The sequence below is a fragment of the Notechis scutatus genome, chromosome 3 (genome assembly GCF_049901735.1).
Source record: "Notechis scutatus isolate UNSWTSFEM ecotype Mainland chromosome 3, rNotScu1.2, whole genome shotgun sequence".
Taxonomy (NCBI): Eukaryota; Metazoa; Chordata; class Lepidosauria; order Squamata; family Elapidae; genus Notechis; species Notechis scutatus.
Genome location: NC_142011.1, coordinates 54,358,902 through 54,382,557, shown reverse-complemented (window position 1 = coordinate 54,382,557; position 23,656 = coordinate 54,358,902). Strand labels below are relative to the sequence as shown.

At 40.6% G+C, this 23,656-nt stretch overlaps 1 protein-coding gene across 3 annotated transcripts; it reads right to left on the bottom strand.

Moving 5' to 3' along the window:
• Nucleotides 1-2,302: 2,302 nt before the first annotated feature.
• On the bottom strand, nucleotides 2,303-14,490 carry GPR61 (G protein-coupled receptor 61). 3 transcript variants are annotated; one of them, XM_087959964.1, is made up of 5 exons: nucleotides 13,892-14,490; nucleotides 13,496-13,587; nucleotides 12,203-12,326; nucleotides 11,556-11,679; nucleotides 2,303-4,126 (listed from the first exon to the last, which is right to left on the bottom strand). In XM_087959964.1, exon 5 carries the CDS (start codon nucleotides 3,753-3,755, stop codon nucleotides 2,391-2,393), a length of 1,365 nt encoding a protein of 454 aa, XP_087816090.1. In that variant the 5' UTR covers nucleotides 3,756-4,126; nucleotides 11,556-11,679; nucleotides 12,203-12,326; nucleotides 13,496-13,587; nucleotides 13,892-14,490; the 3' UTR covers nucleotides 2,303-2,390. The 3 variants fall into 3 exon arrangements, with proteins under 3 accessions (XP_087816090.1, XP_087816091.1, XP_026533677.1); XM_087959965.1 differs by lacking the exon at nucleotides 11,556-11,679; XM_026677892.2 differs by lacking the exons at nucleotides 11,556-11,679; nucleotides 12,203-12,326; nucleotides 13,496-13,587; nucleotides 13,892-14,490 and adding an exon at nucleotides 4,229-6,707.
• Nucleotides 14,491-23,656: the final 9,166 nt, after the last annotated feature.

The following is a 23,656-nucleotide window of genomic DNA, read 5'->3' as shown; positions in this document are numbered from 1 at the left end:
TGAACCAAAAATAATCACTATTGAAAACAAAATGTTTGCCGCTCAAAAATATAGCAAAAATAGTATTTTGTTTCCTCAAAGTTCCTTCCATCAGGACTCATGCGAGATCAACAACAAACAACCTACAAAGAAAAAAAAAGGCAATTGAACAAAAGTCGTTTCAACCTACTACTTAAATTTGAAGAAGGAAGTAAAGAAAGATGTTTATTTCTGAAGTGCCAGCAATCCTTTATAGTAAAATTACCCCGGGTCAAAAGGAAGCACTAACTTGCATGAAGGATTCACTCAAATGTTTTTGAACTATAGCTTTCTACAGATGTGTATAGTTTCAGGGTACCCTCATAGACAGCACAAATTAAGACAAGATGTTTGACAGCAGGAAGGAAATGTGGTAGGACTGAATGCACAGAAGCTATGAAGTTTTCATTCATCCTAGAATCCAGTGGTGGGATTCAAATATTATTACTACCAGTTCTGAGGGCGTGGCTTGGTGGAAGGATACTGTAAAATCTCCAGTCAACGGTGGTATTTGCTGGTTCTCCGAACTACTCAAAAATTCAGCTACCAGTTCTCCAGAACTGGTCAGAACCTGCTGAATACCACCTTTGCTTGAATCCTAAACTTCTAAGCCAAAATTGTGATATGCTATCAGAAGACCATACAGGAAAAGGAGAAATTGTGCTGGATAGGCAATAGAGAAGCATTGGTGCTATGAAATAACCCATGAGAAGCGATGATTACCTCAGGTGTTCATGAAATGAACTAGGGGGACATATGGTCTTCAAGTTGTTGCTGAACAATATTTCTCAGGATTCCCATCAAGGATAACCAATGGTAATGCAGCTAAATGTGTTTTTGAGCCACATTTAGAAAACTGTAGATACTCCACTAAGTAATCATACATGTAGAAGCATTTTGTTTCTTTGTATGTACAAGTGCAGTGGAGATAGGCAATAAGCACAAAAAAAACCCAGGCTTCAGTACAAAAATTACTAGTAGATTGGGGTGAGGGTTACCTCTAAATGAGGAAAGTCATTAGTACATATCACGTGTATTTTAATCTATTAAAGTCAGTGTCTGTCTTTTTCTGTCAGGTGATCCAGTGCAATTTATTTAACTATTATCATTGGATTCAAACTTTAATGATACATTGCAAACAAGCAAACTACAGGTCGTCCTTAACTTACAACCATTCATTTAGTAACTGTTCAATGATACAACAGCGTTGAAAAAACTGACTTATGACCGTTTTTTAGGCCATGATCATTTGATCAAAAATTAGACACCTGGTAACTGGCATGTATTTATAATGGCTGCAGTGTCTTTTTAAGATCTTCTCACGAGCAAAGTCAATGGGAAAGCCAGATTGACTTAATGACCATGTCACTAACTTAACAACAGCAATGATTCATTTAACAACGATGGCAGGAAAGATCATAAGATGGGGCAAAATTCACTGAATAACTGTCTTGCTTAACAATGGAAATTTTGGGCTCAATTGTGGTTGTAAGTGGAGGACTACCTATATGTAACAGCTTAAAGCAATGTGTGAACCAAGTCATAGGCTTCATTTTACTAATGTAATGTAAACTCATTGGAATTAAAGTTACAGTTCTAATCTATTTCTGACATTGACCAGGTTCCATCTGCATTAAGCCAAGTGGTTTATTTTATTTTGGCTTAGTGTAAAAAAAGAATCCAGTCACTGAGATCACCCATGGCTTGTTTACTTTTAACTACAGGGAAAGCTTCCAGTGTCTTCCTTAGATTTGTTGAGTTCTTTAGTAGTAAGACAATGTAACCCTTCAGAACAGGAGACCGTGGAAGTTCAAAATGTGTTCCTACAACATAAAGGTCAGTTGTTCATCCAGTTGTTGCTTCTACCTATCCCTGGGCCTTTTTGTAGCTCAGTCATGCCTAATCCAATGAACCCTCTCATTTATAATCCGACAAGTCAAAGACAGCCTTGATTAGAAGGTGGATGGAAGGAGTCCAACGCAGAAGATAACAATTACTAGAGGGAGGGAAGGAATGAAGGAACAAACAAAAGAAAGAAGAAGAAAAAGAAAATATTCAGAATAGTGATGTTTCCAACTACAAAGGTTAAGAATGAGTTGACGGGGGCGGGTGAACAATCACCATCCCATATTAGTCAAAATGAAATGAAACTAACTGGATCCTAATAGCAGCTGATTTTGTGTGTGGGGGTTTACATGAGCAGTACGCTGGAGAGAAAGGGTTCCAATTGCCATGGTGTATTTATTAAATACTCCCCCATATACAAACGTACACATTCTTCCTCATCTGCTATATTTTGCATTTCACACATCGATAAATCAAGATTGTCAAGTGCAAAAAAAAGAAAAAAGAAAAGAAAGAAAGGAGCCTAGCTACAGCTCAGGCTTTGGTGAACGGGCTGCTCTGATGTAGTTATCGGAGGCAGTGATATCGCTGTTCATGTGCTGCTCCAGGAACTCTGAGGTCTCTTCTGCAATTTGTCCTGGGATCCGGAAATCAATGGGAGCTTGGTCCCTTTTGGGGCTGGGCTGGGTAAGAGCATTTCTGGTCTCAGCGTGGCAGCCTGTCCCTTGGAGGAACTGCAGAAAGTTCTCCTCAATGGAGCCTTCTCTGCTAGGTAACCTGAGATCCTCCTCTGGTGGTTGCTTGAAGAAGCAGGTGAGATGCTTGCTGAGCTCTCCTCTGATCTGTCGGTTGAGGCATCCGTAGAAGAACGGGTTGGAGGTGAAGCAAAAATAACCCATCCAAGTGACCACGTTCTCCGTCTGCTGGCCAGGGAAATGGGAGCTCAGCACCGAGTAGAGATGGAAGGAGAAATAGGGCAACCAGCAGAAGAGAAATTGTCCCCCCACTGCTAGGAGGATGATGACAGCCTTCCCGCCCCCAAACGTCCTCTGAGGGGTAGTTCGAGGGGCTCCTGAGCTAGTCACCATTGTGGACCTACTACTAAGAGATTCTGATCTTTGCCGTGGGGTATCCATCCAAGTGGGGAGTGGACCATGGTGCATGGCAGCTACTCTGGCCACTTTAAACATATTACAGTAGACCACCAAAATAATGGAAACTGGCAGGAGGAAGTAGAAAACAGCAAAGAAAATCACAAAAAACTTGCAGTAGGCACTTCGGCTCCACTGCAAGGAGCAGGTCTGTCCATTGTAGGCTAGGGATCTATTGACATGGTCTTGGGAAAGCCATCCCAGGATGGGGATGATGGACATAACTACTGCCTTGATCCAGACACCAACCAGGACACAGACCACCAGGCTTACAGTCATTTTGACCTCATAGCGCATGGGGTGCACCACATAGTAGTAGCGCTCTACATTAATAGCTGAGATGGAAAGGATACACATGGTAATGAAGCAAACACTCAGGAAGAGATAGGTATGACATATGGCATCCTCAAAGACTGTGCCCTCAAAGAAAGTTGAGCTGGACAGCATGGCTAGAGGCATTAGGGTAATAGCAGCCAAAAGATCCACCAAGCAGAGGTGGAACACAAAGACAAACTTCCTCAGTGCTGGGGTTTTGATAATGACCGTCATAATTGCTACATTGCCCACGATGGCTGTCAGATCAATCAAAAGCATGAAGAAGAGACCCACAGACTCAGAGGCCACATCTCTGGGCTTGGTGTCTAGGCTAGAATTGAGAAGCATCGAACTTTGGGAGGTCTGAAGCAGTCTTCTGATCCTGGCAGGATTCCGTACCCACGGGGTGGGAAGAGAAGGCTCCATGGAGATTAGCACCTCCCTTTACAAGTCCATCACCCATCCTATTCTGGGTCCCCAGAAAGTAATCAGAGAGAATCAAGAGAGATGGTGGTGTGCAAGCAGCCACTAGCCATAGCATTTGCCAACATTCAAGTCCAGCAGGTCTTTGGGGTACTTATACTTTCCAATACCACACAGTTCTGTGAGCCATTATAATCAAGGGCTCTGCTTAATTCACCAAATCTGTTTCATCTTGATTGTATGTCATAGGATATAATAGCATGGCAGTGTAGAAAGTCCGTGAGACCTGGCCTGAAGAACAGTCCCTTCCTTGCTAAGGGTATACAGCTTTACTGCATCTTGCAACATGCTGTTTCCGGGGCAAATGTTTGCACCTGAAAGAAATACAGATATATTTACAGATTAAACACTGCATCAACCAAAACTGTTCCACTGGCAGAGCTCCATTTGCAGCTGACTAAAATGGGAAGTTCTACCTTTAAAGCAGGTTGTCCTTTTCAAGGGAGCCACTTGGATGGTTGCTGTGAAAGTCATACCCTTTGAACTTTCTGGAAAATAATGAATATGGTCTGTTTCAGGGGACCTTGCAATGGACGCTCCCAAGAAAGGAGAGTGGGGTTCTCAGTTCGGCCCCCAGCCTACTGAAGGTTGACTCCTAAATGAGAATGTACATCTAAGGGTACATTTATTCTGCATAAAACCAGAGGCTAAATTGAATTGTTTTTGAATATGCGATTTTTATTTTATTTTTATTTTTTGCATTCCCATCCCATTTTCTTTCCATGTTAATAATGTGAAGAATGCTGGAGATATCTTGACAGCAGAAAGATGGGATAGAAGAGAGTAGAAATCCCAATGTGGATGATCACTAGCAACTGAGAGAAGAAGATATTTAAAAGACAGAAGAGATACACAACAAGCCAGAACTCTATTTAGCTCCTTCCTGTTTTACTCTTTTACTCAGGTCTTTGAGTGGAATTACCACATGTTATGACTGCAGATGAAAGAGCTAACCTTGTGTGCCCTACTAGAAGATGGGTAACTACTCTGAATAAAGAGCGCATACCTTTTTGAGTACAGCATCAAACATGACTGCAAGACTTGTTGAGATCCATCAAATCTTACTGACCCAAAAACTTCTTCAAAGATGATGAAAGCCTTTTCCTGGGGTTTGGTTAAGGATGCACTATGTTTACTATTAGTATGCAGCCCACACAGCTGTATAAACAAGTGGGCTGTGGTGGACTCAACAGAAGGATTTTTAAAATGTAGGTTGGGACTGCCCTTATTCAAGAAGCTTTCAATTCCATGTGATAGCTATAGGTTTGTTTTGTCAAAGAAATAAGGCAGGGTATATCCTTGACTTCTCCCCCACTTTTGCACATAGGGCAAATAGTTCAGATACTGCAAAGCAAGAGTTAGCAGTTGCTCGCTCTCATAATGCGGCCATCATCTGGTGATGAATGTTGAGGGTCAGATCTTAATATATTATTGTCTTTCTATAGAAAAGGAATCTTTACAAAGTCGGTTTGTCTCCACAGGTTTTGGAACCTCTTGAGTGATGATTCTGTCAAGGCCTTTGTTGTTCTTTATAGCAGTGAAACCAAATATTCTTAAGAGTCCTTGGAGCAAAGTTTACTGGGATACACTGGGAAATAAAATTATCTGAGAGATAGCTAGAAGGTAAATGTTAGCTTGCCATTAAGATCAGATATATATTCATTTATATAATGTTGCTTTCTATTGCATCCTCAAGTAGCCATATATAAAGACTTATATATCCTGTAAAACATGTTAAAAGAGACCTCAAAAATCTGATGTGACAGAACTGCAAATGATGATAAGTGTCATTCATCTTCATGCCAATTTTAACCTGGTTTTAATATTGAGATATAAAATTCATCACTTGGCTTAATCATATGGAACCAATTTGAATATCTGACACGGACAAAATGCTCATATGTATCCTCTTGAGCCCTACCAGTCCTGATTTTTCCAAAAAAACCAAAGAAGGATGACTAAGTGGATCCATAGAGTGGTAAACATGTCTTTGTGTGATTGAGTGATAACAGCCGGTTGCCTATCTTCTCCTAAATAAGCCCTTCCCAGGGTCCAAGGACGCTGATACACATGTCCTTTGCTAAGGCAAAGAGAGAGTGATGTCTATGCTGCTCTATGTGTTCGTAGAAGAGATTGATTATACTGACTCTTAAACTGAGTTCAGGCATGGTTGGGGACAGAATCAGCCTCAATAACCTTGGCAGATGATTTCCTGCAAGAGAAAGACAGAGGGAATGTGACTGATCGATCCTGTTTTGTTTTTCAGTATGTAGTTTTGATCTCATTGATCAGCACTGTGCCTGTGAGCTGGGATTACTGTATTACAGTGGTTCATTTCCTATTTTTAATGTTGATCTCAGAAACCAGCTACTGTATGTGCTGCCACAAGGCTTTATCTTGTCCCAAATAATAGTTAACATTAGCATATTTTGAGACATTGAATGGTCAATATGTTGTGGATAGCCAATTCTATTTAGTTTCACAAAAGTTATTCAGATCATTTTCTCAACTTGAGAAAAAGTTCAAGCAAAGAACTTTATTAGCTTTCATTAAAGGAACCCCACTTTTTTCAAGGTATCCATCTGAGCTTGAAAAACAGGTGGAGCTGCTGTAAGAGCAGCATTAACTTTAATGAGTAGATTCTTTAAAACAACCGTATCCTTTTATTTCAAGTTGAAAAAAGGTCAGACTGCTTTAATACATAGCAAGGAAGTGATTCACTTATGCCAGAACCAAAGTACTTCTTCCAAAGTACATAGAGCCCTAATATAAACCATCTAAATAATAGACTGCATATTTTGAATTGGTATTGGGACAAAGTGATTGAAGGGTTGATAATGGCCAACAAACAAAACAGAAACCATCCAGGAAAGTTATCCCTGGAAGTGGAGATTTTTCTTATCCTAAATTGGATATTTAGAAGTAATACCCAATTTAGGACAAGAAAATTCTCCACTTCCCTAGATAGGGAAAGACAGTTTCTGTTGTTCATGTACTGGTCACCTCAAGTGGAAGTTACTGTAACTGTGTTTCATCTAAAAGTCATAGCTGATGCAAAATATGGTGGCCATAGGAAATTATGTTGTAACCTTTAGAGCAGGGGTCTCCAAATTTGGCTACTTGAAAACTTGTGGACTTCAACTCCCAGAATATCCCAGAATTCTGGGAGTTGAAGTCCACAAGTCTTAAAGTTGCCAAGTGTGGAGGCCTCTGCCTTAGAGTGAGAGGGTAAAATACAAAATGTACTTGTAATTGCTGTTAGGAAAATTGGAAGGTGCTTCTTTATAGCCTTTCCTTTTTCTATGTCTTTCTTTTTACTTTTTAAAATTACCTTCCGTGTTACTTTCCTTTCCTTTTTTATTTCAAAATTTTGTTTCTTTTTAAAATGTCTCTAATAAAAAAAACTACACATGCACAAAATATGTTGTGGCCATGTTGCTGAAGGAGGCATGCAGATATTCATCTATTATACCTCTGTGGAAGCAATTTGACTGGCTGCCAATTATTTATTTATTCCAGGACCCAATCTGAGTTGGTCACCAGAACCCAAAGATTTATTCTTTCTCCTCTCTCTCCAGAATATGTGCACTGGGCCTGTTCTACATGTTGTATTTATATGGTGCCTGGTTGTGTGTAGTTCTTCATCAGGGTGTTGGGAGCTAGCGATTAAGTCACTATTTATTTATTAAATTTATTTTTATTTATATCCCACCTTTAATATTGTTAGAAATAACTCAAAGTGGCAAACATATCCAACACATCTTTCTCTTCCTATTTTAACCTCAACCTTGTGAGGTCAGTTGGGCTGAGAGTGACAGGTCCAAGGTTACTTTGCTGGCTTTCATAGCTAAGGAAGGACTTGAACTCACAGTCTCCTGCTTTCCTGCTTTTTGCTTTAACCTTAACCACTAGACCAGGGGTGTCAAACTCAAGGCCCATGGGCTGAATCTGGCCCATGGGATGCTTAGATCTGGCCCCTGGGGCCACCTTGGAAACAGTGAGGGACCAGTCCTTGGTGCTTCTGGCAGAGCACTTGGGCCAGCACAGGTGCCCCCGACATGAGTGACATTGAGCAGACCACGCCCATTTTGGCCACACCCACCCCGGCCCCTTGAGGTGAAACACAACCCTGCTGCAGCCTTCAATGAAATTGAGTTTGACACCCCTGCACTAGACCAACCTGGCTCTCAATTAGCTCCCAATCCAGATTCAGTATTTTAATTCTACATATAACATCCTAAGCGATGTTTTTGCATGATAGATCGAAGTGAACCTACTTTAAAGTGATCTCTGCATAATTTCCTTGCTGAAATCCATAAGACACCAGCAGCTATATCACTGAGGAATCGGTCTTTTCGCCCAAACATTCCCTGAGTCAATATTATAGAAGAATTGGTCTGTTCCTTTCCCCCTTTTAATTAATGTGATTTATATTGTTTTAATTTATTGTGCATGATTACATTTTTCTTCATTTGGAAACCACTTTTGAAGATAATTATGCAGACAGCTAAATACTGTAAAAATACACTAATAATAATGTGATTGCAAATATTTATATCTTGACAATCTGCTTGAGTTCAAATTACAGTAAGTTAAGCACTATTGCATTAAAATATGCTAGCTATGGTTACACATAACATTAGGATATAAACCTTGGTGCATAAACTGCAATGGCTATATTCACACATGGCCTTAAACCAAACAAAACACCCCCATTACGTTTTAGCAATATGTGTAATTCCAGCAAAGGCCCTGGAGATAGGGGTTTCTTTTAAATGACAATGCTTTCAATACCCATTTCCTTAGAATAATTTCCATAAAATTCCCTGTTTGGTTGATTGGCAGTTTCCTGCTCCACTGTGGAATTTTTAGGAAAAGCGTGGGGGGGATTTTAGTGTACTTCACAATTTGCCAAGTTCAGTTTCAGATGATAGTACAGGTAGGACTTGCTTAATGACCATGCATTCAGTGGCTGTACAAAGTTACGATGGTGCTGAACAAATGGCAGTTATGACCGGTCCTCAAAATTACAGCCATTGCGATATGACCTTCCATGATCATGTGACCAAAATTTGGTTGCTTGGCAACCCAGCCACATTTATGACCGAGGCCTCAACTCCCACTCCCCCACCTATCTACCCCACCCATCTTGGATGTTTTGGCTACCCTGGACTCTAGTGCTCTAGTTGCCCTGTTGCCCTGCATTCGGCCACCCCTGCTACCCCTGCCTCCCTCACTCTCCTCAGCTGACTTCTACCCTCATCTTCCGACCACTGCTGATGAGGTGCGCCCAGACTAAGTAGCTGCTGGCCCTTCACTAGACCTTCATGAGGCCTTCATAACAGCCACCTATCTCCTCACCCACCTCTGCTAAACGCATTGCATGAGGAGATCAGGGCCTGAGTGATTGTGTGAAGAGCTCCCGCAACCTAGGAAAGGAAACAAGCTGGACAAAGGTCTTCCTGGTCATTGCTGTCAACCGCTCAACAAGCAAGACCTGTATGTCCAGGAAGACCCCAAAATTGTGCATCATCCTTGAAAGGGAGATATGTTACCACATCCAAGGTCAAAGGCAAAATATGTCCAGACCTGGATGATCCAAACTTGGTCTTGGAAGGATTGTGTCATAGACAGTTCCTTCCCATCCAAACCTGCATAGCCTCTGCACCCGATCATCTACAAATGCATCCAAAGCTGTCACAATACTTAAACCTAAATGAAATCCCAGCCTTAAACTTAAGTGAAATTAGTCTAGATAATCCACTTCCTCCAGCTACAAATGAACCACCTTCTTAACATTCCCCACAAAGAAAACTCGAAGAATGGTCAATAGTTACTGAAAACCATAGAATCCAAGGATGATCATTTGAGGAAGGGGTGTGCCACCCACTCCATCTAAGAGGACAACATGGATGCAACCATCCTAGTCTCTTTAACAACCCAGGAGGGAACCAGATCCAGTAAACAGATGGCTAAGCTGATAACACAGAGAACAAGTCCACATCCGTAGGAGTCACTGGATCAAACTTATCTCAGATCACACTACCAGATCAAGCTCTAAGCACCTTGGCCTGGCCTGGCCTGCCCTGCCCAGACTAAGCCCAAGGTAAAACAAATTTGAGCAACTTTAGCCACCAAATAGCCTGAGTAATCCTCACAGAAGCCCAGTTCCAGGGGCCCTGTCCATCCAGTAGGGACTGCACTGCATGATCCAAAACAAGGCTGCTGGACAGCTATCAGCACAGTAATGATGGAGAAAATTTGTTGTCTTACTGCCCTTGTCACTATAAAGTAGGCAGTAATATTGGCTCTTATAGGTGGACGGTTAGATTCACTTCAAGTCTTCCCGCAACAGTATTCTAGGAATCTCTTCTGGCGTTTCATCCGCTGGAGTCCATTGGGAAAGCAAGGTGCACCCAATAATCACGTACCACAGAGGTGAGGAACTATGACTTGTGGACTTCAATTCCCAGAATTCCATGGCTGGCTCAGGAATTCTGGGTGTTGAGGTTCACAAATCACAACAGGGCAATTGTTTCCAATCACAGGGAGAAGCTGCCTAGGAACAACACAAACTAAGGCCCCAGCCACCTGCCCATTCCCAGCAGTGACTAGGGGCTTAGCCAAGACACCCACCACATCATCAGAAAACCCCAAGCTCTCTCTGGAACCCCATTGGTCCATCGGCCCTTGGGATGAACCGATCAAATTGGCCCTGTGTTCCTGCAGAAAACACTGACACCAGTGAGTCAAAAAGCAACCACCTTGAGACAAAAAACAGTTCTAGCATAGGACCCCTGGCATACACCTGGGCATTAATAACTTGGGACAAGTCCACAGTTGCCCTGTAGGCCACAAATTTCTGAGCTGCCTCAGAATCAACGTCATCAAAGAGCAACAGCCTTGGAGATTCTATTGCCAACCAAGATATTGCTAACTCATTGTCTATTGCCAAATGATCGTGTAAGAATGTAGCCTTCAGAATTTAGTAAAATCTTCCTCTTTTTAACTGCATCTATGTAAGTTGGTACGCTGCTATAAGCGGCTGCTAAAAATGCAATAGTTTTATGATGTAAGTGTTGATTTAGAAACTTAAAGCCTGTTTCAGAATTTCCTTCACCAATTTTCTCTTTCTTTCAGGCTGTTATTGAAGGATGAATTAATTTTTCTCTGTTTTAAGGATTTTCTTAATGGACCTTCGCAATTCTGAGAAGGACAAACCAGTTAAAGGATTTTGCACACAAGATTTCAGTAAAATGATCCCCTCACAGATATAATGGAGCACGGCAGAAAATTGAAAAAAGAGGAAATCCTCTAATTCTTTGCTCATTATTGCCTTTACATTTGTAAGAGAAATCTCACATCTTTTTAAAGGGAAAAGGTTTGATTTTGTTTGTTCCAAATTATGGAACTTAGCTATAAGAGCTATATCTTAACTTTGATACATTGTGGGATATGGCAACGGAAGATGACTAGCAGGATCCAAGAAGTATAAAAACAAAATAAATTAAGAGAGATGAGAACGTGACAAGATAAAAGCTGCCTTTTCCTCCTATTGATTCAGTATTGGCTAGGAGTGATCCTGCCGGATTTCAGAAAGAAAGATTTTTCCCTGCTCTTTTGAATTGGAGGTCCCATTGATGGCTACACTATAAGGCGTGGAAGCTTTTTTGAAATTCAATTTACAGAAGAAGGTGTCATTCAGGACAAACTAATTATGGGGCACACATACAGCTTACTTACATTTATTGTTCGAAGCCAATTGAACGCCAGGAAATTAGAAGAAATGATTAAGTCACTATGATGAATTTATGGTCAGGCAGATATCCCCAGTGAGAATGATACCAATACATTTTTCTTTAAACATCTGCAATTAGAGGACATAGCGTGGATAGTGTAAGTTAGCTGATTAACCATAGCATAAACCTCCGACATAGACTTGTGAACTCTTATGGGCCTGAGAACTTTGCACAACCTTCTGAAGATTGCATTCTAAAAAGTGGCTGGGCCTGGAACCTAGAACATGTTTGAGGAGGTACCTAGAGATTTAAAGTATAAAATAGGTAACTTAAACCCAAGTAAGGCTTAAGGTTCTAATTTTGCTTCTTAATTATTGCCTTCTCCAATCCTCCAATAGAAAAATGAGCCAAATTTTCTGGCCTCCTGCTCTGGCATTCCTGCTCTGTCATGTTAGTTTGCAAGCACAGTAGTGAGACTATGCAACTTAGCATGACTAGCAGGCAAAATAACATATTTTACAAGAATAGAGCATGAGATAATGAGGATTTTCTTTTCTGCTTGATCCTCTCATGCATCTGGGTTTTCTATGGCCCATATCAAACCTGAAGGATCTGCAGAAGGCAATTGAAGGATCTGCAGAAGGCACTTACCCACTTGAGATGCTCTGAAGCAGGCAACTGCTGACCAGTCATCTTGCTTTCAAGAAGGTCCATACTGTTGTCCTGGAAATATCCCTTTGCACTCCAGTTCAACAAATATGTTTGGAGCACAGCACTGATGGGGAGTAAAACAAAACAAAATAAAAGCAAAGTATGTCTATGACTTCAGCTTGGCCCTGGATAATATTAGCTTACTCAGACTTATTTGGCTCCACCCCATTTCTTCGGGCCCAGTGGCTAAAATCTGATCAGGTCTAGCAGTATCCATGAATGGAGCAGAAATCCATTCTGGCCTCTAGCTGGACTCTCTGAGACTTCCCAAAAGTCACTATTTCAGCACTTACTTAGATGTTTTCTGAATATACCTTCTTCCTTTCTCCATCTCTTTACCCAAAATTCTCAACCAAGCAGCTCTTTCCATAGACTGGGATGGAAGCAGGGACACCCTTTTTATCCCTCTGGCAACTCTATCACCAACTTCTTCCTGAACTTGCCAGACAAAGGTGATATCTTTCATTTAGTGTTCCTTCAAAAGAAACGAACACCCACAAAGTATTTATCTCTTCTTCTATGAACCAGAGAGTTTTCCCTCATTCCCCATACTTCATAATTCCTCATGAGCAAATATATGCTCCTTGATTGTTTATTTACTTACAAATCAAAGCTATATTCCCATCCCACTCATAACAAGGCATACAGTTAAAAACAATCCAAACCAGAAGAAGGTGTAACCAAGAATGAAAATACCACATGTATAAATACAAATTCCGCCTAGTGGCACACTTTCCCTAACCTGAGGAAAAAACCCAAGTCTTCAAAGCCAGTTAAAGAAGGGCAGGATTGAGGCAACTCAATTGTCCAGGTGATGCTATTCCAGAGGACAGATGCCATGACAGAGAAGACATGCCACCCATCTCTTTTAAAGATGGGATCGAGCGCATCCCACTGTTAGACTTTACCGAATGGGTCAGATCCTACAGCTTTCCAAATGTTTCCCAACTGCTGAAATTCTTACTGGCAACTCTCATCTATCTCTATCAGTACATGTAAGGTAAATATGGTCTTCAAGAAGCCCCCACTCACACATACAAGCTCAAATCCTGCTCACATGGATTTCCTCCACTGTCCTGCCTCTAGCCTTGTGAGACAAAGATTCCCCACCCCCCAAAAAGCTGGAGTTTCCATTCTTTCTTCTGTTCCTTTCTATCTGAAATGAATGGACACCTCCCACCCTGGCCGAAATGCCATTATTCCTGTCCTTTGTTCCTGTTCAAGAAACCTTACCCAAGGCTTTTCCTACTGCCGGTATAATACTTGGAGACCAGCAGTAAAGAAGCAGGCCTCGGCTAATGCCAGAATGGAGACGAATAAGGATCCTGAATGGAGAAAGGAATAGAAGAGGTTGGTCTTGCTCATCTCTTTGCTCTTCTGCTGGAGAAATCTGCTCCCAGCATCACATGCAAAAGGAATCCTCCCCAAATAGCTTATGCTCTCATTGCTCTCTCTATGGTCCTGTACTTATCTCTGTCTCAGCATCTTTGGGAGAATGGACTGTCTACTAACCTATACACAATCACCTGGATGATGGGAAAGCAACAGCAATATACTACCCTAAGATGCCTGCAAGTTGCTGCCTGGCCACAACTGACCCTCCTCTCTGCTCCCAGTTCCAGCTCATACCTTCCCTGTGTAGACTTCCAGCATACTGGATATCTCCTGCTTCTCTTCCACTGTAACTGATGCACAGATCCACTGCAGTAAAGGGTGAGAGGCAGCCAAGAGCTTGGGGAGAGTCTCAGCTTCTGGGTCCTAAATGCCTCCTGATTTCCATTTCAGTCCTCTAAACTTCTCCTGTGCGCAGCCTGGTACGCTACAAGTGGTAGGGCAAGAAAAATGTCAGCCCTTAAAATAAAGATGTGTTCAGGGTGGCTAAACCAGACTGCTCCAGCCCTAAAACATCAGAAATTAAACGAAGAGAATATAGATTGAAATAGTTCTGTGAAGTTTACTTCCATTTTACCTTCTTCCAGATTTCAGAATCAAGCTTTGCCTTCTTCTTTGAAAAAAAACAGCATAACAAAAAAGAAAAAAACAAATGGTAGAAACCTGAAAATAGTGTGCTCTATAAAACCCAAGGTTTTCCAGATGTGGGAACTAACTGGAGCTTTTTTTTTTTTTTTTAAAGGCTCTGGGTTTTGTTTTTTACTGCTGCCTACCATATTGAGCAGGACTGGTTCCGACTTCCCTTTCTGCTCCACGGAGAGGCTCCAGCCTCCCATATCTCTGTATGAAAGAAGATTGGTAGTGCCTTCTAGGTTACAGCTGCTATTTCCTGGCAGCAGTTCACACAAGTACAGCTCTGCATCGAGCCAAACCAGGTCAATAGTTAACTGCCTTTAAGTGGCCACATTTCTTCCAGTCACGACTGGGTCATGTTGGCTGAACAAAGCAAGCTTCTGAAAAGCTTTAGAAATCTCTCAATCTCTCTCTTCTCTCTCTCTTCCTCCCTTCCTCTCTCTCTCATGTTGCCTTTGTGTATTTCTATCACAGTGAGATATGGCAACATCTTCAATCACGTACAGGACTCTATGATTGATCCAGTTCAGCTGGCTTACATAATTCTGTCACTTCTCATGCCTTTTGGAAAAGCTACCCCTTTGTATGCCCTCTCCCATACCACATAATGTCAAGCCATCTTTATAAACCTAAAGTTCTCCCCATGTCTTGGGTTAGGATATTTGGATGGGCCCACTAGGTTGGGGAATTCTGCAGAAAGATGGCTGTTGTTTCTATACAATGCTTTATAACTTTGGAAGGCTGCTCAGAGTTGTTTCGGATAATCTAGAAGGCCAATAAATAAATAAATCATAGAAATTGAAATCCTAGCAATCTGGAGGGCCAATTTGAAGAAATTGGCTTCTTTTCAGGACTGGCCTCAGGCACAGTTGCATCTAAAACAAAAGTTAAATAAAAATGAAATGACAGTTGACTGATTTTATTTCAGTTGAAAGCAGAGAAATTGCTCAGATATGATACTAGAAATTACAAGGAATTTTAGGTCATGTTACAGTATCATCAGACTAATTCAATCCAAATATGAATCATTAACTTATTTAAAGAGTAATGTTATTCTAACAATGACTGTTTTTTATCCAGTGCAGGTTAATAACATTGATTGCAGTAATTTGTAATCGTTTGCACTGAGCAGTTGGTTGTCCAGATATACAACTAATCACATATTTTTAGGACAGGTTTGTTTCCTGACTCATACTAAAATCAATGCTCATGAAACTTTCAATTTTGAAAAGATAAAGCAATGTGGCCTCCTTCCATGACCTGAGCATAGCACAAGACACCAACCACCTCGTAGTACAGAGTCTACCATATCAACTAAGAGGCAAGATAGTGATGGGTCATGAAACAAGTGTAGGGTACAACACATATTATTATACACAAAAAACAACAGTGTACACAGCAAATGAGATAACTATGCTGGGTTTCGTATCACAAATCACTAGTCGAACACTTCCCAAGCGTTTAGGACTGCGTGATGTATCGGTGGATTATGCGAGCAGATCCCAGTAAGGTGGCCTTCTGCAGCTGACCAATGGTGATTTTGTCAGTGCCAATTGTTTTAAAGTGCTTGCCAAAGGTCTTTAGGCACAGCACCCAATGTGCCTAGTACCACTGTAACCACCTGCACTGGTTTATGCCAGAGTCTCTGCAGTTCGATTCTCAAGTCCTGATATCTGGTGATTTTTTCAAGTTGTTTCTCATTGATCCTGCTGTCACCAGGTATGGCAATGTCAACGATCCACACTTTTTTCTTCTCCACAATCCTGATATCCGGGGTATTGTGTTCCAAAACTTTGTCAGTCTGTATTCAGAAGTCCCACAGTAGTTTTGCATGCTCATTTTCGACCACTTTTTCAGGCTTATGATCCCACCAGTTCTTTGCTACAGGCAGATGGTAGTTGTGACACAAGTTCCAGTGGACCATCTGAGCGACTGTGCTGTGACATTGTTTGTAGTCAGTCTGAGCAATTGTCTTACAACAGCTCAGTATGTGATCGATGGTTTCATTCGCTTCTTTGCAGAGTCTGCATTTGGGGTCATCAGCAGATTTTTCTATTCTGACTTTGATTGCATTCATTCTGATGGCTTGTTCTTGGGCTGCAAGAATCAGGCCTTCTGTCTCTTTCTTCAGTGTTCCGTTGGTCAGCGATAACCAGATCTTTTCATTATCTACTTTTCCTTGGCTCTTTTCAAGGAACTGTCCATGCAGTGCTTTGTTACACCAGCTGTCAGCCTGAGTTTGCATTGTTGTTTTCCTATATTGATCCTTGGTTTGCTGCACTTTGAGCAGCTTCCTATTGTTGACCTCCATCAAAGCTGGTTTAACACTGTCTTTCAACATAATCTGCCAGAGCATGCTTCTCTTCTTCGATTGTCTGCTTCACTTGCAAAAGTCCTCTGCCACCTGCTTTTCTGGGCAAATATAGCTTGTCAACATCACTATATGGGTGCAGCGCATAGTGTATGGTCATCAGTTTTCTCGTTTTCCTATCCAGGCTGTCCAGCTCTGCCTATGTCCAGTTTACGATCCCAGCAGTATATCTGATGATGGTTATGGCCCAGGTATTTATAGCTTTATGGTGTTACTGCCATTCAGTTTGCTTTTTAGAAGTTTTCTGACCCTTTGTGTGTATTCTTGCTGACCACATTTTTCACTTGCCTGTGCTTGATATTGTCCAGCTGCAGTATGCCCAGGTATTTGTAGGCTTCAGGTTGGTGGCACTTGATGGTTTGTCCATTGGGCATTTCACTTCCATCACTTTCTACAATCTTCCCTTTCTTCAGTGCCACTGTGGTGCATTTGTCCAGGCGAACTCCATGCTGATGTCAGTGCTGAAAATTCAAACTGTATTGGTCAGTGACTGGATCTCGATTTCTGATTTTCCATATAACTTCAGATCATCCATGTACAGCAGGAGAGAGATTTTCTGTGAATTTTTAGCAGTTTGATAACCCAGGTTAGTTTTCTGTAAAATTGTTGACAGGGCGGTCATGGCGATGATGAACAGCAGAGGTGACAAAGAATCACCCTGGAAAATCCCTCTTTTGAAGTTGACCAATCCATAGCTTTCACTTCCAATAAACAGTTCTGTTTTCCAATGCTTCATCACATTTGGAGTGAAAATACCATGTGCATATTCTGATGACATCCAGGCACTTGATGACCCAGCTGTGCGGTAGTGAATCAAATGCTTTCTTGTAGTCAATCCAAGTTGTATGCAGATTTGTTTTTCGGCTTTTGCAGTTCTCTAGAATCATTTTGTCGATCAGTAGCTGATCTTTTGTGCCTCTGCTTCCTCGTTTGTTTCCTTTCTGCTCTACTGGCAAGATGTTATTTGCTTCTAGGTAGTCCTGGATCCTGTCAGCTATGATGCTGGTCAGCAGCTTGAACATGGTTGGCAGGCATGTTATTAGCCTGTAATTTGCAGGAGTTGCCCCTTTTGCTGGATCCTTCTGTATCAAGTAGGTTTTCCCAGCTGTTAACCATTCACTGATGTGATGTAGTATTCTTATTCTTAACAGATTAACAGATAATCAGAGTTGGAAGGATCCTTGTAGGTCATCTAGTCCAACCCCCCACCCAAGCGGGAGACCCTACACCATTACTGACAAATGGCAGTCCAATCTCTTCTTGAAAGTCTCAAGTGATGGCACACCCACAACTTCCGAGGGCAAGCCGTTCCATTGGTTGATTGTTCTCACTGTCAGAAAGTTTCTCCTTATTTCCAGGTTAAATCTCTCCTTGTTCAGTTTCCATCCATTATTCCTTGTCTGGCCTACAGACGCTTTAGAAAATAGCTTGACCCCCTTCCTCCCTGTGGCAGCCCCTCAAATATTGGAAGACTGCTATCATGTCTCCCCTGGTCCTTCTCTTTACTAGATTAGCCAAGCCCAGTTCCTGCAACCGTTCATTGTATGTTTTAGCCTCCAGTCTCCTAATCATCCTGGTTGCTCTTCTCTGTACTTTTTCTAGAGTCTCAACATCTTTTTTGTAATGTTATTCTTATTCTTATTATTGGCCTGTCGGGAAGGGCAAATGATCTAATCTGCATTGGTGCCTCACATGACTGACACAAATCACATCCTTCTCATCATTGCCCACACTTTGACACTCTTTCACAAAGCCTTGAAGCCCTGGTTTTGCCAATGGGCTGGAGAACCTACAATGGGATGGAGCCCATCAGGTGGCTTATTTAACTGACTAATTGTTATTGCCCAGGGGGTGGGGTGATTGCTTTTTATTGTTTTTATGTTGCGTTTTTATCTCTGTAAGCCAACCAGAATCATTCAGAGTCAGTTGGGTAACCGTATGAATTTTATTAAAGAAATAAATTGTAATTATGTCTTGTCCTGACAAAAACTCACCCTGCATATGTCGAGAAGGATGCGATGTGTAGCTACTACAGCAGGGGTCTCCCAGAATTCCCCAGCCAGCTTTGCTGAGAGTTGAAGTCCGCCAGGCTTAAAGTTGCCAAGGTTGGAGACCCCTGTACTAGAGGACCTCTGGGTTAGCAGACTTTCCCAGAGACACTTAGAAGCAGAAGGCAGAAGGAATAGAACAATCTCTCGGGTCATCAAGGCTTAGTTTTTCTACTGCAAGACCTGTACCTTAAAATACACAATGTAAGATGAGAGTAGCTCTGAATGCTTGAAAAATAATTGCACTTTTGTATCTTAAAAGCATCACTTGACCCAACATTCAAAGCAAGTGGTGCAATATATAGATAGGTTTCAACCTCAGAAACACTAATTTTAGAATGAAATGTACAGCAGTATGATCTTAGCCTGTTCACCTACAGGTAAGGGCTTAATGGGATAAATGTTTAATAAGCATGTATAGGATTACAATGTAAAGCTTTCAGAGCAGGGCGATGTTTGTCTTTTGTCGGAAACACTTTACTTAGGATCAGCAGACTTTCCCAGACAATACTCACAACACTGTGTGATAAATATAGCTTTGTTTCTGACACAAACCTCACGACTTCTTTGGAGGCTACAATTTGGTTCTTAATATACATAGCAGAGGTACAGCTTGTTGGATTTCCTCAGAAGTGCTTATTCATATGATTAGTATTCCAGATATTGAGGCCTTGCTTCTCAAGGCTCTGCAGAAACTCACAATGAGTCTAGTCTAAAACATGGGAATTGAGTTTAAGTATGGAACACCAGTCTCTTTTTTCCTAAGGGCTTTCTCTCAGCATGTCATGCAAGCACAGACACTGCAATGCCTACTAATGGCAACATAAACAAGTCACATCTACAAAATAGGACAGAACTGATCAAACAAAACCCATTCTTCTGCCACACTATCAAGAGATCAATCCTGGGCTGGGCTTCCTCTCCATTACAGTGTATTGTTTTCTGATTTCCCAGATCCTGGTTTGCTGATGGAAAAATAGGTCCCATCTGTTTTGATGTTAACCATTCTGAAGACTGGGAGAAAGGCAGTGACAGTGGAATATTTCTCGCCTTTTCCTAGTGCTGAGTTGAATTGCTCTCAAGTTGGCAGAAAATGATCATTTTATTTTTCCGCTGTCCCTATTGTCATTCTCTCCCTCACACCTTACAACCACTATTCCCAGTCACTGCAATCAATTTCCTTCTATTAATGTGGGCTACCATATCTCAGATTGTATCCATCTTCTAGCTGCCCATGCCAGAATACTGGGAGAAACACTGCACTGTCATCAGTAGAGCTAAGAATATCTCAAGATGGGGATGATGGGCATTAGAGAAATGTAGTCAAGGAATCTTTGTGCCATGATTAGCTATATATGGAGAGAGCAATTGATGCCTGAACTGATATAGAATGACCCCTTCTCCTCCTGACCTCTTGATTCCTTACAACTAAGAAAGAAAGCGAGTGGGGCAAAGGCTTATTACCATTGTTGTTGATGGCCTGCAAGTGTAGCAAATCTCACTTTTTAAGACCCTATAAGTAGTTGCAAGTGCGCAGCTTGCTGATCCATCAGCCATGGTTAACAAACTTCCATAAATGTGTTGACTAATGTCAGAAGAATAATTTGGGGTTCCAACTCAAACTGGGGTTGCATAAGAATAAATAAAAAATGAAATCCAGAGTTATGAGGAAAGGAGAAATATTTATTCCCCAAAGCAAGGGGTTTTTTATTTAGGGGCAGCTGCAGAGAAATGGGATACAATGAGATTGTTTTATAAAGGAGCTTGTCCTAAATGTGGCAGTGCATACATGCTGATTCTAAAGTGACACTTGAGGGGCATACGTGTGTATGTGTGTAAGGTATATGTCATCTATGATGTTTATTCTTGTGAACATTCAGTTCCACTGGAAGACCAATTTAATTAACTCTATTTGTTTTTACAAATAGAGTTTATCCTCTGGTAAATGGATTAGGTCTGGGTAACTTATTTGGGGGGTTGAGAGGAAGTTTGCATAAAACATTTTCCCCCATTTGCTATTTTTACTTGATTAACTTAGTTTCAGCATGACTGTCAATTATCTAGTAGAGACGCTGATTCTCAATCCACTGTGGATTCTGTTAATGTCTTAAGGGAAGATGGAAACCGTATAAATAATAAAATATATTTTGATGTAAAATTTCCCATATTAGGATACCATCTCACTTTGTCCCTTAACCTAATGATTTGATTCATCCAATATATTAAGACATAGCTTTACTTTTAGTTTAACCATTAGGATAACCCTTTTTAAAAAAATTTGCAGAGATAGAATTGCATCTATTTTGGCCACTCCGTGTCTAATGAATGATGCAGTAGCCATCAATGGAAAATTGCATCGTAAACTATGTTTCTCTTAATTAATTTATAACAAAGTTGTTTCTACTCCACAGAGAAATGTGTTGTGGATTATTTCAGTTAGACAGTTAGATTTATATAAATAAATGAAAATATGATGGCCAATTCCTCTATTTATGACAACAGGTGAATCACCTTGTTTTTCTCACTCTATCCTTTCTAAGAGTTTAGAAGACAGAAAACTCAACATAGTCAAATTCTAAAGACTGCTGTTGTTATTGTAGCTGACTTTCAGGCTTAGATGCACAAACCACCTGCACAGAGTAAGGGTTAGCTTTGATCACCTATAGACTTAGATTTCTTCCTCTGCTAGACATAGGAAAGCTTTGAACTTCAGGCAATGGTCAGGTGGATTTTTTTTTCTTTAGAAGCTTCTTTTGATACATTATAATGAAATCAAACTTTTCATAGCTTTTGAAAGAGTGCTTCATTTGTAGAGGACCAAGACTTTGTAATATAATCAGAGAAGTTGATTTTTCTATTAAGTAATTTGCAAGTAGTAATGTACTGTGATCTGAACAGTTCTCCTCTTTTGATATGTTATAATGAAATCAAACTTTTCATAGCTTTTGAAAGAGTGCTTCATTTGTAGAGGACCAAGACTTTGTAATATAATCAGAGAAGTTGATTTTTCTATTAAGTAATTTGCAAGTAGTAATGTACTGTGATCTGAACAGTTCTCCAATTTATCTCCTCAAGCACCGAAGGCTGATATTTTAAAAATCTTTTAAAATAAAACTTGATGTTATTTGTCTTTTATATGATTGGTATAATCCTCTATTCATATGCTTCTAGCTATATAGCCAGGAAGTACCTTAGCAGTATAGAAATTTCTAAACAATTTATGACCTGTTGGGTCATCCTTTGAGGGAAAGGAGGTTTGGAGGTTCCCCACTGCAATTTTCACAAAGAATAATCAGGATAATGATATATTTTTACCCCAGTGCTGGAAGGTGCTCAAATCTCCTAAGAAAAATGTCTATAACATATAGCGGCAGAGATACTACAACACCCAGGACTTTGTGTATAAAACTGCTCTGAACATGGTGGATGTTTTTATGTATTTTTTAAATTAGCCAATCTGAGGTACCTTGATTCAAAAATTGTTGTAGTATAATGCACGGGGCAGGGGGTGAATTCTGACTTCCTGCCAGCTTCCCCATTGACTTTGTTTGTAGGAAGCTGCCAAAGAGTATTGGAAATCACAATCAAATGACCAACAGGCCCTGCATGAATTTTGTGGAAATTTCAATTCCACAGGATTAATGGGTCCTGATTTTTTTTAACTTTCTTTATGTTAGCAGTTTTTAGGTACCTTGAATCAAACATTGTACTGGTATAATACACTAATTAATGGGCTAAATAAAAGGTACAAATAGACAGGAAAGTTTTAGTAAATATGTTTCAACTTTTTATTCTTTTAGTGAGAGCCAATTTGGGGTTGTGATTTAGGACTAATCTAGAAACTGGGAGACTGTGAATTCTAGTCTTTCTAATGATCACTTGATTATTTGCAGCCCTGTTCGGGTTGCATTATTTATCACACTTGTTTTATTTAAAATTTGAAATTATAGTTTGTAATTTATATTTCAAATTAAACTCCCACAAAAAAAATATTGGATGCATCCCTATCCAACTAAGGCTCATCTTATGGCATCACTCCAACATCTTTAACAATGCTTGGTCATAAATATGTATTTCCCTGGAATGTTAGCTATCTCTGCTGTAACAGGTTAACTAAACAGAAATTATAAACCATTTTTTAAAAATTTGCATGGGGGCAGTGTTTTTATGTTTTATGAACATATTTTATCTTTTTTTTTTTTTCTAAAACAGCTCTTTAAGGCAGCTTTCAATCCAAAAATTAAACCAATCTTCCAGTTTCAGCTTGGTGCAGCAGTTAAAGTACCAGCCTAAAAAAACCTGAGGGCCTTAGGCACAAGGTTAGTTGTGTGACCTTGGGCCAGTTACTCTCTCTCAGCCCTAGGAAGCAGGCAATGGCCAACCACTTCTGAAACCTTGCTAAGAAAATTACAAGGGCTTGTCCAAGCAGTCACCAGGAGTCAACACTGACCTCAAGGCACCACAAATAAATAAATAAATGTTTCTGATTTTAAGGGTTAATGCATTAAAAAGAGTGGTGAACGTATTATGGAAATTAAGGGGTAGCTAATGAAGCTGAAATTGTGTCTGACAAAATATGATTCCAATGTATCATATTAATAATGACTGGTCACTCCATACCATATCCACGAAAGTTTCTAATGCTTTCAAAGGAAAATTCATGCTAAGCACCTTCCAGTTATCCTTTATGGCCAGATAATGTATCATCTTGCAGTGTGATATTTTCATATTATATTCCCTGTCTCTGGAGGCTCAGGATGTATCATCCAGAAGCTGCTGTCTATTCTCCATTTGTACTGCTTTAGGAAATCAGCCCCATGGCATCCTTTAAAAGGCCACGAATAGTGACTTGATAGCAGACACTTGGCTTCAGCCACCTGTCTAGCAGCAACTGAGATTTAGGTCACCTGTCTAGTAGCTCTGAGCTCCAGATGGCTGTGCAGGCTGCAG